General features: G+C 35.4%; 1 protein-coding gene across 13 annotated transcripts in view; it reads right to left on the bottom strand.

The window, feature by feature from the left end:
- The window catches only part of PTPRD (protein tyrosine phosphatase receptor type D), a 534,534-nt gene that overhangs the window by 76,269 nt on the left and 442,495 nt on the right, over positions 1-15,770 (bottom strand). For all 13 annotated transcript variants that reach the window (XM_047830543.1, XM_047830548.1, XM_047830545.1 and 10 more), the window contains one exon: positions 6,243-6,366. In XM_047830543.1, coding sequence (XP_047686499.1) covers positions 6,243-6,366 — 124 coding nt within the window. The remainder of the gene's footprint in view (positions 1-6,242; positions 6,367-15,770) is intronic.

Here is a 15,770-nt window from a genome sequence, read left to right as displayed (position 1 = left end):
GCAGGTACTACTATTAATCCTATTGCACAGATGAGGAAATCAAGGCACACACTCTTCAGAACCAGGAAGGGCCATTGATGATTTAATAGAAAAGAAGTTATTGAGAAGCATATGGGCTCTTGCAAGAATGTACCCATTAAAGAGAAGTGAATACATATACTTAGGTTTTGAAACTTTATATATATTCCTTCAAAACCAGAAAAATAAAACTCATATTTCACTAAGCTTCTCTTATCAGATTAACAAGTACTAGTGTTACAGAATGCATGTGAAATGATGTGGATTACTCTTTGCCATTTCTAATTCTCTCATAGATAAAATCATTTAAATCTGCCTTGGCAGGAGACATACACATAGGCCAATAATTCAACTTGGAGTAAACCCTCTGGCTTAAGTGGGAGTGTTTGTTTTGTTGTTTGTTTGTTTCAGAATGTCTTAATGTCCAAGATTTAATATTTATCTAATAAATTTTACTCAGTGTCTATTGATCTCTAGATGTAGAATCAATATTCAGAATTTTATGAAGAGCATGAAGGGTCTTACACATTTTCATTCTGTTCTCAAACAGAACTAAACACACTAAGTCAGGGTTCTCAATTGACAAATGGGCTTTCAAAGGGCTTTTGTGTCCTTGAACTCTCTGAAATTAGTGTACAAATAAATTGGGTAAGTGCTTTTGGTTTTCAAGTGGGGTTTAAAATGCTCATTTTTTTTCCTTTAAGTATATTTATTTGAGAGACAGACACAGAGACAGGATTAGTGGAGGAGGGGCAGAGAGCGAGGGAGAGAAAGGGGGAGAGACAATTCCAAGAAGTCCCCATGATGCCAGCACAGAGCCCGATGTGGGGCTCAAATCCATGAAGCTGTGAGATCATGACCTGAGCCAAAACCAAGAGTTGGACGCTTCGCCAACTGAGCCACCTAGGCACCCAGTGTGGTGGTCAGATTCTAAAAAGGATCTAGCTTCCCCAAAGGGTGAATTGTACTAAGTGACATGCCCAAGGTCACAGAACAGCAAGGTCACAGAACGGTTTAAACTAGACTTTAGTGTCCAGTCTTCTGTTTTCTTATTCAGTGTTCTTCCTAATAGAACTTTAAAAATAATATTGAACAAACAAAAAATTCCACTTGAAAGCATTTATATATGATTTATTCTTTGGAAAACTTTACTTTGACTACTCTAAGGACACAACTGAAGACCTCTAGTTCTCAGATTTCCAACATAAATGTTTGAAAATGTATATTTCAAAATTCCTAGACAGTCTTCCCAGCCAAAAAGATATCATGTTTGAATTAGGTGTGGCATATATAGTCACAGTCTTCATGAATTCAAAAGCCTCTTTAGTTCTGAGTGGCCAATTGGAGAGAATAACAGTCTTGAGTCCAAAAGATTCATGTTAGAATTTTGGCTCTGCCATGAACGAGCTACTAATTATAAACAAGTTACTTGGTTTTTAAAACTTTAACAGTTCTTCATCCTTAAAATTGATGGTAACAACTAACTTTTGAGGTTGTTCTGAACATTATAGATAAAATCCATCCATGATTTTATACACTATATAAAGTCTATGAGATGGTGCCCAACACACAATAGATACCCAGATAATCATATCTATTTTAACTCCTTGTCTTTGTCATTGACATAAAAAGTAGGCTTTTAAAAAGTTTGCTTTATATTTAGTCCTGGCCAACAATTAAAATAATTCCATTTGAATATGGCTTTTAAAGTGAAATGTTAATTATGATTCTACTAATAGAAATACAATACTGGCAGCAGTGAAGAGCAAATAAATTTTAGAAAAAAATGTTTGTATCTAGAACTGAAATAATTAGATTGATTTTTTCCTAGTTATAAGACATTACAATAAATAATCTGCCACTAATTGATATTCCTGGGTTTATAAGAAGTTGAAGATACATACAAGAATTGAGGTAAGTAGATCACTTTTGGAATCAATTAAGGATAGATACACTTGACCTTACTTCTACAACTGCAGGAACCTAAGCATTGGGATCACTCCTGAGTCCCTGTATTGTGTCATTGCCTCAGATTAGTTCTGCCGTAAAATAGGAAATGAAATACTAAAATGTAATGTTTATATTATCCATAGGTTACAGCCTAATGATAAAGTGGACTTTTAGGCAAAGTGATAAGTCTGGGCATTGAGATTCAAGCTAGTGACTTAGTCACAGATACATCCTCTATCAGTAGGAAAGCAGTGCAAATATGTGGGCCTATGCAGGCATGGGTCAGAGAATCACAAGAGCGCACTTCTAGTTTGAGCTCTCTTACTCATATGTGGTATGGCTTAGGGCCAACACTCTGAGCTTCACTCTTCTCATCTCCAAGTGTGGATATGTATATAGTAAGGTACTTATGCTGTTGCTTCATCAAACTGTAGTGTATACAGTAAATGATACAATTGATAAGAAAGCTACATAGAGTTAACTCCTACCAGTCAGAAGTGAAAGGGATTTCACGCACATGTGGCTTTTAAAAAATAAGACAAATTAATAAATAAATAAAAAGCAGAAATAGACTATACATACCGAGAACAAACTGGTGATTGCCATAGGGGAGGTGGGTGGGGGGGATGGGCAAGATGGGTGAAGGGGAGTGGGAGATACAGCCTTCTGGTTATGGAAGGAATAAATCATGGGAATAAAGGGCACAACATACAGAATATAGTCAGTGATATTTTAATAGTATTGTATGTGAAAGATGGAGGCTACACTTGTCTTCTGCACAGCATAACTTAAGAGAAGGTGAATCAGTTGCCTAACACTTAGGATGTTTACTTGAAAATAATGTAACATTGTATGGCAAGTATACTCAAATTAAATAAATAAGTAAATAAATAAGGTTTCAGCTGAAACAATTGATACTGAGAGAAGACCAGGTTACATAACTAGTAAGTGACAGAGCTGTGACCCAAACCCAGATTTCCTTGCTCTTATCTTTTGGTTTATCAATTTCTTTTTTCCTACGTTAGTAAAAGTAATGAATAACTGAATTCTATGAGATCAAGCATATTATTATATACTACTTAATTGTAATATAAGTATTAGTTTCCATTTAGTCTTTGACAATATTTAGCTTTAACTATGAAAATAAATCCTATCACCTCTTTTCCTCGGGAATTACTATGTTCTCTTAAGAACAGCTTAAACGGTAAGTGGACTGGTCAAAAGCAGTTTCCACACTGCTTGCTCTGCAATTCAATAATTGTAAGCATTCTGTAGTTAGAACTCTCTTGAATTTGCTCCACATTTTCCCCAGCATAAATAAGATGGCTGTAATTTGGAAACATGTCATGATGTATCACTATTTTCACAGAATTCAATAAGCACGCTGGTGCTGACACACAATTCCCCATTCTTTAGTTTATTTCCCCTGCCATTGCTTGGCGGAAGTCATGTAAAAGTTTTGCTCTAGGAAACAAGATAAGGATATTAGGAATCACTGTGGCGACTTTCCAGATCTCCTTTATTGTAGGTCAGACCACTCTGCAAAGTAAACATGAAGAGCAGCCAGCATCACTGGGGAAACAGCAGCAAAAGTGTCCAAAACAAAACCTTTGACCAAAGTCTTTTAAGTTATCACCACAGGTGGAGCCTAAAACAAGCATGTTAAATTTTATAAATTGTGCATGAAGTCTCTTAACATTTATTTTTTTTAAATTTTTTTTTAACGTTTATTTATTTTTGAGACAGAGAGAGACAGAGCATGAACAGGGGAGGGGCAGAGAGAGAGAGAGACACAGAATCTGAAACAGGCTCCAGGCTCTGAGCTGTCAGCACAGAGCCCGACGCAGGGCTCGAACTCATGGATCGTGAGATCGTGACCTGAGCCAAAGTCGGCCGCTTAACCGACTGTGCCACCCAGATGCCCCAAGTCTCTTAACGTTTAAATGCTCTTAAAAAATATGGCTGTGTATTATCAAAGCTCCTTTTATGTGGGAAGCCTCAGTGAGCAGTTCTATGGTTCCAGTCTCCAGCATTTCCCTTTCTGTGCTTAAGATATAGGATTGTTGCTTACCCCCTTAAATATCTGCTGATTAGGGCTTAGTCTTAGATAAAATGCTGTTCATGGTTGTAATCTAGATTAAAGCTCTCTCTATAGCCTATAAACTTCAATTAAATGCTTGTAACCTTTTGCATAAGACTTAAAATTGAAACACTTTTGGTTTCTAGGTCAGCTCTAGATTTAGGGTATATTTATGAGCATAGAGCTATAAAAAGGCAGGTTTTAGTCTGATTCAAGTGCTTTGGATTTTGTACTGTAAAAATAGCATAGGAATGAAATGTACATAGTTTCCATATATCATAATAAATGTACAAAGAGGAATATTCTTTGTCCTTCGACATACGTTACTGTTAAGATGGTGGAAAATAACAGGTTAAGGAAAATAATGATAAAGTGTGTAAAAGTACAGGGACACAGTAGTATTGAATGACCTAATTCTGAGTGAAAACAATGTTATAATACAGCAAAGGCAGACTGACAAGTTCTCCAGCCAAGATCATGCCAAATAGATTCTCAATTTATATTCATTTAATTTCTATAATTTACCTGTTCTGCTAATGAAAAAAAAAAGATTTCCTTCCTCCACTTGTGACTTGGGTTAGTTTCTTATTATCTATGGAGTTGATTTAAGAAACCTGAGGCAAGAAATTGCTTTTTTTTTACATTTTAAAGTGGGAAATACAAAGATAAAATGTAAACGCTATATGCAAATAATCATCCACATAAATCAATTACAGTTTTCAAACAGGACTTGAAGCAATTACCTGTCTGACACCATCTTGCTTGAATTAGCATTGGTGAAATTTTGATAAACATGATATTTTTTTTTCCTGTATGGAAAAACATTAACTCTCAAGATCCTAGGATCTTTAATAGCCTCAAAAATGGATTATAACATTTTCCAACATCAAAAGTAAAATTGACTATGAGAACTTTATAAAATATATCTATGCCATATAACACCATTTTGCAGAAAGGAGGCTGCAGGTATGGGCTTGCTCACATGCTGGAAGATAGTTCTTGTTCCCCAAACACTGGAAATAAATGTATTGGTTGCCTTTTGTGTTTACTGGGAAATCAGTGTCTCACTTTCAAATTAATTTTGGGCATAAAACAAGGCATGTAGGGCTTGGTCAGAGTTAGGGGGTAAGTGGTACCTCCCAAATCACAGATTTGGGAAGCAGAAAAATGTGAAAGATATTTGAACAAGTGTAGATGAAAATGTTTGAACTGTAAGGTTCTGAAAATGACTGGGTTTGAAGTTGGTATTATTCAAGGTTTAATAAGACATCTGGAAGAGGGTAAGTGGTGAACCTTCAAGTATGTAAAGGCCACAGAGCTTTTCTGGATGTCAGTGAGGATGAATGTGGTATGTGGAAGGTGGTGGTCCAGGTTAGCTATTATGACAGAAGGAAGGATTTAAGTGACATTGTAAACTATTTTGTAAGGACAGCAATCCAATGTGCTACCATAGCAAAAAAAAACAAAAACAAAAACAAAAAAACTAACAAAATGCTGAGTGTTGAACACGCGCTCCTAAATGATTTTAATATGCCATGTGAAGAGATCTATTACTGGAAAGAGATGAATGGAAAATACTCTCCTCATGACTCCTTACAAGAAGCTAGGTATATTAGAGGTGTATTCCTCATCTTTTAGGAGCAACCATTCCCTCTGGAATGAACTACTTGCCACAATTGCGAGAGATAGATTACCAAGCAGTCCACAAATTAGCTGTACCAGACATTTCCGATATTCTTAATTTTTATAAATCACCACGCCACAAACTCCTAAACTTTCTACTGTCCCTAGGAGGTATCCAGATTTATTTACAAACCCGTCACCCATTTAAAAATAATAGTCTATGAGCATCTTCTGACAATCACCTGTTTATTTATATCAGCAACCATCAGTAAAATGGGCAACCTCAATTTGCTTCCCCTCTACAAGCATCATGTACCTTATGAAGTCTTTCACCTAGAATAGAGGTAAGAAGGTAATGAGAGATGCTTCTATGCTATGTGGTGCTGGGGATGTTGTGTACCCACATACAGTATACTTGTATGAAGTAAAGAAAATGTGAGAACAAGTGGTGCCTGAATATTAATTAGCTATTTCCATAGATAGCGAAAAACCTAGTTAAAACTATATTTTCATGCAAACACTTAGAAATTCATGAAAAATAAAAGTATAAATAATGTCTGAATTTCCTTACCTTCTATTGCTGATAGGAGAACCCGGGAATGATCATATGCGATTACATTCGCATATCTATTCTTTGGTTTGTTTACTTCCAAGTTTGAATGTTCCCATGTGAACTGCTGGCCAGGGTCAATTGACTAAAAGAAAAACAGCACACACACACACACACACACACACACACACAAAATCAATACTGAATAACACCAGATTATAGGCATTTATCACAAGTAACAAACATGATTTAAAAAGAAAAGTCTGAAGCCACACTTTATCAAGATGACCCTACTTATGAAGCTGAACACTAATATACCCAGCTTAACATGAAATGATTAATCATAGTAAAAAACAGTGATAGTCGCCAACAATTGATTCAAATGAAAAAAAAATCGATATGGATGTTCCATTAATATTGGAAAGGCAGTGTTTTAAAAATTGTTTTAGTTTTCCATTTCCTTCTCTGCAGCTGTAGTTTATAAGTTATCTGGCTCAATACTCCTTCTGGTTCTGTGAACATTATTTTATCTTGATTATTCTCCCTAGTCTTTCCTGTCAGGATGTAACCTCACCCTTTAAATTTATTGGCCATTCACTAGCTTCACTGGGCACAGGTTTCCCTGTTTTTTCTTCACTTCTAGGCTTCCACTTTGATGGCAACTTAAAATTTAGTCTGTTTCTCCATAACACACTATGGCCAGTAGCACAAGCAATGTGTACAATTCAAACAGTTAAGAATAACAGTAAAGAAGGGAAGTTGGCAAATCTAATGTTTATCTTCAAATATTAATTTATAACCCAATGCAGATAGGATCTAATTGCTTTTCTACTTATGTTTCCTATTATTATGTGTTATATTTACAAAGCTTGCTTCTTTTTATTCTTTAACTTAAGCATATTTTTTCTGATTTATAATGCATTTTCTTGATACCTTCATTCAACCCATTACTCAATAATCTAAAATAAATATTACACAGAATATAAAATAATATATAGTTTTCTTAGAGTTAAAGCAGTATCATTTTGAGACTGAACTCAGGATCTGATTATAGAAAAAATACTCTGAAGGACTTTTTAATTTCCTGCAATGTTATGGAAATCAAAACCTCTTTTCTTTTATCATAGGACATGGGCACTTTTTTAAGACGTAATTTCATGGTATAAGGAAACATGAGTTCAGTAATTACATAAACATGATTTCAAATGATTAAAATCAAGTTTTCAGAAATAATGGTAAGGGTTATATGCAGGTAAAATTCTGTGAAAAGTAAAGATACTATGTTATGTTAATAGAATTTTTAGCAGTTAGTTTTGATACTGGGCATTTTTCATGCCTTTATGTGTATCTGTAGAACTGGAAAGTAAAACATATCCAACAGCAGTGACAATATTAAAGATGTGTATATTTTGTGTTTAACAGGGCTGGTAAAACTCACAACTGCAAAGAGTCGACCTATTAACCCTCATGAATAGCCTCCAAACATTCTAAAATTCTCAGCAGTATGGATTCTAGCCCCTAATATACCAAGGATTATAAAACCCTTATCTTTTCTTAGCCAATGCTAATCTATATATAAGTAGCCTATCATTGAAAAAGTATTCAGCAAAATAATTATCTATGCTTCAGAGTCTAAGGAATCATATAATTCGGGGTCTTTCTAGCTTGTTCTTCCAGGGAAGCTCATCATCTCCCCTGCAGAATGTACTTCTCTCCAAGTATCTGATGAGCTAAAACATGCAGATGCCTGGGTGGAAGCCTTCAAGTCAACCTTGAACCTTCTCTATACAAAGCATATTTATTTGGTGACCAAGCCATACCTTATTTTTTTCTTAAATCAGCCCCAAGTCACCAGCCCACTGCCACTCCCTAAACTCAATCTTTCAGTATCTGATGTCTGCTTGGACTCTCTATTCAAACCTCTAACTACAAGTCACTTTTCATACCAAAGTAGTCTTTTTGAAGATCAGCTCTGGACAGGTTAGTTTCCTGCTTAAGAATTCCACTGGCTCTGAATGACCTACAGCTTAAATTCTAGAGTCCTTAGCCACAGTCCTACCCATACACCTTCAGTCATCTTTGCACTGACAAAGATGGCTCAATAAATGGTTCAAGAGATTTTCTTAAATGAATTGAATTGATGGATAAATGTTGAGAAGAGTTCATAAAGAGAAATCATGGAGTAATTCTTCCCTATATCATGGCAATTAGAGAACAGACAATGGAAACTGCAAGGTAAAGTGCACTATGATTAATAACTTTAACACTCATTATCATACAGTTTAATAATAAAGTATGTGATCCCGAAATTACAACTACCACTGATATCCCACTTTACACTGATGAGCGTTACTGAGTACATAAGCTTCTTGCACATTATTTTCTAAAATATCCCAAGAAGCGGCTAAGCTCGCTGATGTTCAGTGCTTTGGTGGAAGGTATTACTCCCTCTGATGGCCGTTATTCGGACTATGATCACTCACAGATGTGTAAAGTGGCAAGCATTTAATTAGACTAATGAAATTGCATCTATCAATGCAGACACTGTTAACTCATGTCCATTTCCACTCTTGCCACATATTCTCAGCCTTCTGAATGCTCGATTTGATACCTACACATTGAAGAGTTTAAAAACCAGTAATGGAAACATAAGTTTTATTTCACATATGTTAATATGCTTAGACTTAAAGTATGACCCATGAGAAGAAGACCTATAGTAATAGGATAATTATAATAGCTGCCAGGTCATGCAGTATCCCGTTTTAATTTTCATAAATGCTATGAGGTAGGTATTGTTATTTTCTTCATTTTACAGACAAGGAAATTGAAGTAAAGAAAAATTAATTTAATAAATCTTACTGAGGGCCTGCTCTGTGGCAGGCACTGTGCTATTTGGTGGTTAAGTAATTTGCTCACACAGCTAGGCTCATACATTCACCCTCAAACCCAGGTCTGTGTGATTTCAAAGCCCAACTGATGATTAACATCTGGTAATTACCAAGCCAAAATGCTACTACTTATCCCGAAGGCCACTGCAAAATGAGGAAGCCCAACATATGAAACACACTTCAACAAAACTATCCTTTATCTCACCAGTCTGAAAGATATTTCTTCCCAACTGATCATCCTCTGTCATTCTGGGGCAATTACATAAGAAATCAAGTTTTAGAAATGAGGTTGGCTTCACATGGATGATAAAACAGATGGGATGCAGCTTACATTTATACTTGTTTTACAGGGATCAAACAAACATTGATTGAATAATGCTAAACTGTCTTTGTGCAACACATACTCATCTATCTGTATCTATCTGTCTGACTGAACGTTTAACAATACACAGCATAGGTCATTATTCTGGAGCTTGTCAGAATGCTGAAAGCAGTAAACACAGTAAAGAACAGCAACTACTGAAAGCAGGTGAGGTATAAGATGATCTTTTCTATTTAGAAAAAAAATAAAACTGGTTATGAAAAATCAAATTTCAATTATCCATGTTAATGAGGCAAAGGTATCATGGATGACTAAGACCCTAATTTTCAAAACCCGCTCTTTATGTTGTCCTTAGTGCAAGATGCAGGCACATTTGCTTTGCCTCTTTGTTTTCTGGTTTCTTTTGCTGAGATCCTCTTAAGGAAGAATGAAATGGTCAACATGGAGAAAGGGCAACCTTGGTCTTGAGAAGTTCATTTCCACTCTAGTCTCATATTTTTGGCCCACACACCATTACCATCCATCTTCCTACTATAGAGTTAAGCTGAGGCCATCCCAGTATTATTCAAAACAATTTGAAATAAGCACTCTTGTTTCTAATGAGTTCTTCTTGTTCTTCCTGCTGTTGGTGTTTGGTTTTCCTCAGCCTGACTCTCATGTATCTCTTCTCATCCTTCTGACACTGTTTATTCAAACATGTTTTGGCGAGATACCCCCTCCTCCTCAGAACTCAATCTCGAATTCTACCCTCTGAGCTGGAAACCTGGCCGGATCTTCTGTAGTTGCCCTGGAGGAAACTTTGCAATTTGGAAATAAAGCAAGTTAGATGTATTCAACCCAAATTTGATTAATAGACTTAAAAAAATAAGCTATATGACATTTGCACATTGCATTGTTACAGAAATTATAAACAAGAATGCTACTTTCTCATATTTACTTTTGTTTCTCCAGGCAATCAACAAGGCCCTTTACTGGACAAAGAAATATGTAGCACCTAAACTTTACCAAGATGCCAAATCATTTTACATTGCTTCCCTATCTGCACACTTGGCACATGACACACTCCCCCTCCTACCCTAATACTTGTGATTGAAATAATTCTAATACTAACAGATCTTCACCTCAATGACTTTGCATTACTGAGAAGAGGGACCAAAGAAAAACTTCTCTGTAACGTAAAGAAGAAAGAGAAAGTCTTGATTAGACAGCTGCTAATATCAAACACTTTGCATTTATGTAGTCTTTAACTTGGTGGTCTGAAAGTTCTCATTTTTTTTAAGCAACTAGAACTTTGTCTTAAAATAGGTTAGAAAATAAGCAACATATAACTGATGGATTTATAATTTTGCGCTATATTCTTTTTTTTTATTTTTTAAATGTTTATTTATTTTTGAGACAGAGAGAGACATACTGTGAGCGGAGGAGGGGCAGAGAAAGAGGGAGACAGAATCCGAAGCAGGCTCCATGCTCTGAGTTGTCAGCACCCAGACGATGCGGGGCTTGAACTCACAAACCATGAGATCATGACCTGAGCTGCAGTCGGATGCTTAACCAACTAAGCCACCCAGGTGTTCCATGCACTATATTCGTGATGAAAACCCAGATTAAAAAAAAATATTTTACATCCAATGGTTATATAGTTAAAATAACACTTATATGACATTTGCTGTGTTTTCTTTGTGCTTCACATATATTAACTAATTTTATCTTCACAAAGAGCCTAAAAGTAGACACCATTATTATCACAATTCTGTAGATGAGGAAAGCGAGGTACAGAGAAGTGAAACAACCTCTCAGGGTCAAACAGTTAGTAAGCTAGTTGTGGGGTCCAGGCATTCTGGACCCAGTCACAATGCCTCGCCACGATGTTATGCTTCTTCTCTCGCCAAGTTTGAGAAGATTCCTTGATTGTTTTACTTATGTCTTTCAATTATTGTCTTGAAACACAATGGGAAGTTTGGGAACAAAAATCTCTATTGTGCTTCTAATCTATATTTATAATTGTAAACTCAAAACAAGGGAGTGCTCATAAACTTGCACATCTGATTACAGTCATTGAATAAAACTGTATCCAGAGAGTGACCTTTTTTGATAAAGCTGAAGTCATCAACTTAAAGTCCTTTAAATATGGTTCTGCAAAATTTCAACTTCTCTACAAGAAGAAAAATATAATTCACATGTACAATCCCCCTACAATACTAGCTGCTTGGCGTCCAACTTCTCTTCAGTCCACTAAGAGTAAAACCTCAAAATATTCTCTTTAGAACCTCTTCAAAGAGAAACCACAAAAAAGATACATCCTGTTTTTGTGTGGGTTTTAAAACAACTAACAAAAATTTAATTATATAGAAGGAATAGACCAGCTATTTGACTAGGCAAACTATGGGTCAGACTAACCATCCTTTTTACAGGGAATTGAACTTTCAATGACCTTAACCTCTAGAGAAAGACTATCATTCCACAGAGTTCCCAGTCAGTAGGCTCATTTACTCCTTAGTGTGGTTTGCACCCACATATTCTCAGGCCCTATTTGAGGTTTAGAGAAGCAATCTGCCATTGACTGTATTTCTGCAATGAAGCTTTTTAAAATTCTCATTCATTCATATTCTGTCTCTCCAAGATGGAAATGGTAAATTAATATGTATCCATTTTAAAGAAGACCAGTGTTTGCATAGTTGAGAAGGGCTGTATTTTGCACAATTAGCCGAGGGCTGCAATTGGCATAATGAGTACTTTCTTCAAAGAGAAGAACATGAGTTTAGTTGAATCCAATGATGCTTTAAGAAGTGGAATGTGATCAAGTAGAAAGTATGATGATGAGCAAAGTCTGGAGGTCGGAGCCCCTGAGTCTCAGGTGCTGGCTTTCTCTTTGCCCCTTGCTGGCTTTGGCAGTCTGCTCTGTTCCTTTTTCCTATTAATGTCTTCCCAGTGTCAGGTTGGCAACCTCACCTTTCCTGTTCTCCTTTATCCAATTAGTATCAAAACTTCCTAAGTCTTTCCCTATAAAAGTACCTCTAATCCAAGCCACAGAGTCTGAAGGGCTGAAATAGAGACTTCTCAAGACTCCCAGTGTTAACTAATGAACACATACAGGAGTTCTCCACCTTTAAGTAGAAAGATGAACAATTTGAAAAGCCATTTAAAAATATTTCAAGCAGGGGTGCTTGGGTGGCTCAGTTGACTCTTGGTTTTGGCTCAGGTTATGATCTTGCAGTTCCTGAGATTGAGCTCTGCATTGGGCTCCAGGCTGACAGCATGGAGGCTGCTTGGGATTCTCTCTCTCTCCCTCTCTCCCTCCCTCTCTCTCTCTCTCTCTCTCTGCCCCTCCCCCACTTGTGCTTGCTCTCTCTCAAAATAAACTTAAAACATTTTTCAATAAGGTATTTTTATATATAGTTAATTTTGTTCTTCAGGTAAGTGATAAAATCACATCAACTTTATCTGTTGTCTAATGGTTTCATTTGCAATCCTGATTATAACATATCGTGTAACAAACACTTACAAAATGTACCTGGATTAATGATTTCTTTACTTACATTTGAATTGATATATAGAGAAGCAAACAGGAGACAAAACTCATTGTAAACCATTCAGCCACATGAGGTGAGTAAATATTTGAGGCAACCACATGATAAGCATTTTTTTTCCTAAATTATATCTAGGCACTAAGTAAGGAGGAGATAGTTTATTTCTTTGAGAATCCCATTTACTCATAGAAGTATATTTCACTTTGTCCTAATTTACCATAAATTCAACATGACAAAAAAACAATAATGCAACAGCAACAAACACTGGATTCTTTTTCAATTCAGTAGGGCAATGCAATGTGATCTCTGGAATGCAGATAAGCTACTTTACTACTTCATATGTGTGACTGAAAAAAAAAATATTTTTGACAGATCTTTTCAAACGAGAGTTCAGAAGAGAACACACAACATTAAGATCTGAAGATTTAAAAGGCCAGTTCTTTTTATTATACTCTCCTGTTAAATGTGTCTCAACATTTTCCTAGATGATACTGAATATAGAAAAGAAAAATTCCTAGTTCTCCAAAGCAATGTTCTAGAACAATGACAGCAGTGATACCTTTTAATCCTAATGTTTTAGTTTTTAGCTATTTTTCTCCTATATCAGATTAAAGTACATAATAAGAAAACAATGGACAGAAGTTAGTTGATGTTCCTATTAAAGACTAGAGCTTCATGGATAGTCATTTTTACAAGTATAATTCACAGACTAGGACTTCAGATGTTATTTGGAAAAGCAAAAGGAATTAAAAATTTTCTAGACAATTGGTGCAAGAAAAATGTTATTAAAATTTTATTAAACTGCTATGATTAAAGAGATAAAGTTGGATTGATAGAAAGTAATTACAGTGTTTATAAAAAGAAATGCATATGAGTAACAAATAAAATTATTGATTGCAATCTACGTGCAGCATTAAAACTGAATAAATTCAGAGTGGCATCCTTCCTTTTCCGTGAATAGCACAACCCTAAATTTTGGCCCCAAATTAACAAAATGAATGTATTAATTCCTTACCACTCTGTAAACACTGCCACGTTTGCATAGACTCAAAAGTATTAAGTAAAATAATACATGTAAAACACCTGATGAAAAGTTCTCAGTAAAAGAACAGTAGATGTATTCCCTTTCTTGTCTCCATCCATCTGACTTGTGCAAGAACATCCCTTATTTAAGACAATCTTAGCATGTAAGGAATGTCTGCTTTCTCCCTTATGCTAAGTGGATCTCCTTTGACACTGAAGCAATCACCCAGTTAATTTAGGCAAAGAAATCCACTCTGTCCTCCCACTTGCTGTAACAATGTGCCCATCTATATAATTTGAAAATTGATCTACTTTTCTACGGCAGATAACAACAACAACAGAACATAAACACATATATTTCTCAGTTTTTCATTTCATTTGATACTTGGAGACCTGAGCATTCAGAAATACAGTGTAAAAGTAGATTCAAAAGAAAAACCAATCAACAAATGGAGTGGTTTTGTAATTGTTTTGTGACTTCTATTACAACAGCATTTTATAAACAACAATATAAGGAAAATAGGAAAGATAAATCATCATCTTGGTTTTTGAGAGTTTGATTAGTGGAGTTTTAAGTGATAACATTAATTCTTCTTTATCAAATACACAAATTTCTAATCTAATTTTAAAACACTAATTTTGGGTGTGTCTGGGTGGCTCAGTCATTTAAGTGTCCAACTTTGGCACAGGTCACGATCTCACGGTTTGTGGGTTTGAGTCTGGCATCGGCCTCTGTGCTGACAGCTCTGAGCCTGGACCCTGTTTAGGATTCTGCGTCTCCCTCTCTCTCTGCCTCTCCCCTGCTCAGCTCTGTTTTTCTCTCTCTCTCAAAAATAAATTTAAAAATGCTAAAAAATTAAAATAAAACATTAATTTTCCCTCATTTTACTCTGCATACTGTAGACAGATGTATTTTTAGGTTTTCAGTATTACCTTGCTTGCTATTCAATTAAAAATTTGTTAAAACTCTGTTTCCTCTCCCATGTTTATTTTCGGATGTGAGAGGAAAAACAGATGAGTTTCCAAACTGAAACATGAATAAACATTTGTTAATGTTCAGTCAATGCCTTTCGCATCTCATTTCCTGATTGAAAAAATAAGATTTTTACATCTGAAATGAAATGAAAAAGCATGATGCTTCCTTCAAGTCTGTGACACAATAGAGAAAATCCCAAGTAATCACTTAAAAAATTCCCCTAACTAGTTCCATCCCCAAATGTATTTAATGCAACTATCTACTTGAAACACAAGAGTTTCCACCTATGTCTTTTGGGTACAGTGTGTATATATGTGTATATATTAAGTACATACTAAGAACCCCTTGCTGTTCATATCATTACTCCTAGGTAAGGACATAATGTACCATACTAAATACAGGCTTCTAATTAAAGAAGACACACAGGTTGATCATTACTACTTATACCCATGGTGTTCAAGTAGCTTAGAAAATATCTACAACCTACAGTGTCATGTTTACTTTCTTCTACGTTACATGTGATAAGCAAACTAGAAAAGTTAGAACTCCCCAAATCTAGAATTTTAGAGTTTATTTCTAAACTAAAAGATTAATTTCAGAAATTAATTTCTTTAAAATGTATATTGGCTTTATAATGTAAAATTAAAGACTATTCTAGGTAAAATATATTAGAAAAATGTCCATGAATTGATAATTTTACATATTTGCCCTTTGGGAAAAAAAAACAGAATCACTCGAGGATATCACTATAGTGGTTGTGATTCATCTGATGTTGTATACTCAGTGTTTAGCTTATAGTTTATTTTAAAATAT

The sequence above is a fragment of the Prionailurus viverrinus genome, chromosome D4 (assembly GCF_022837055.1).
Source record: "Prionailurus viverrinus isolate Anna chromosome D4, UM_Priviv_1.0, whole genome shotgun sequence".
NCBI classification, from domain to species: Eukaryota; Metazoa; Chordata; class Mammalia; order Carnivora; family Felidae; genus Prionailurus; species Prionailurus viverrinus.
Note: the sequence above shows the minus strand (reverse complement) of the source record. Positions and strands in the feature narration are given on the sequence as shown.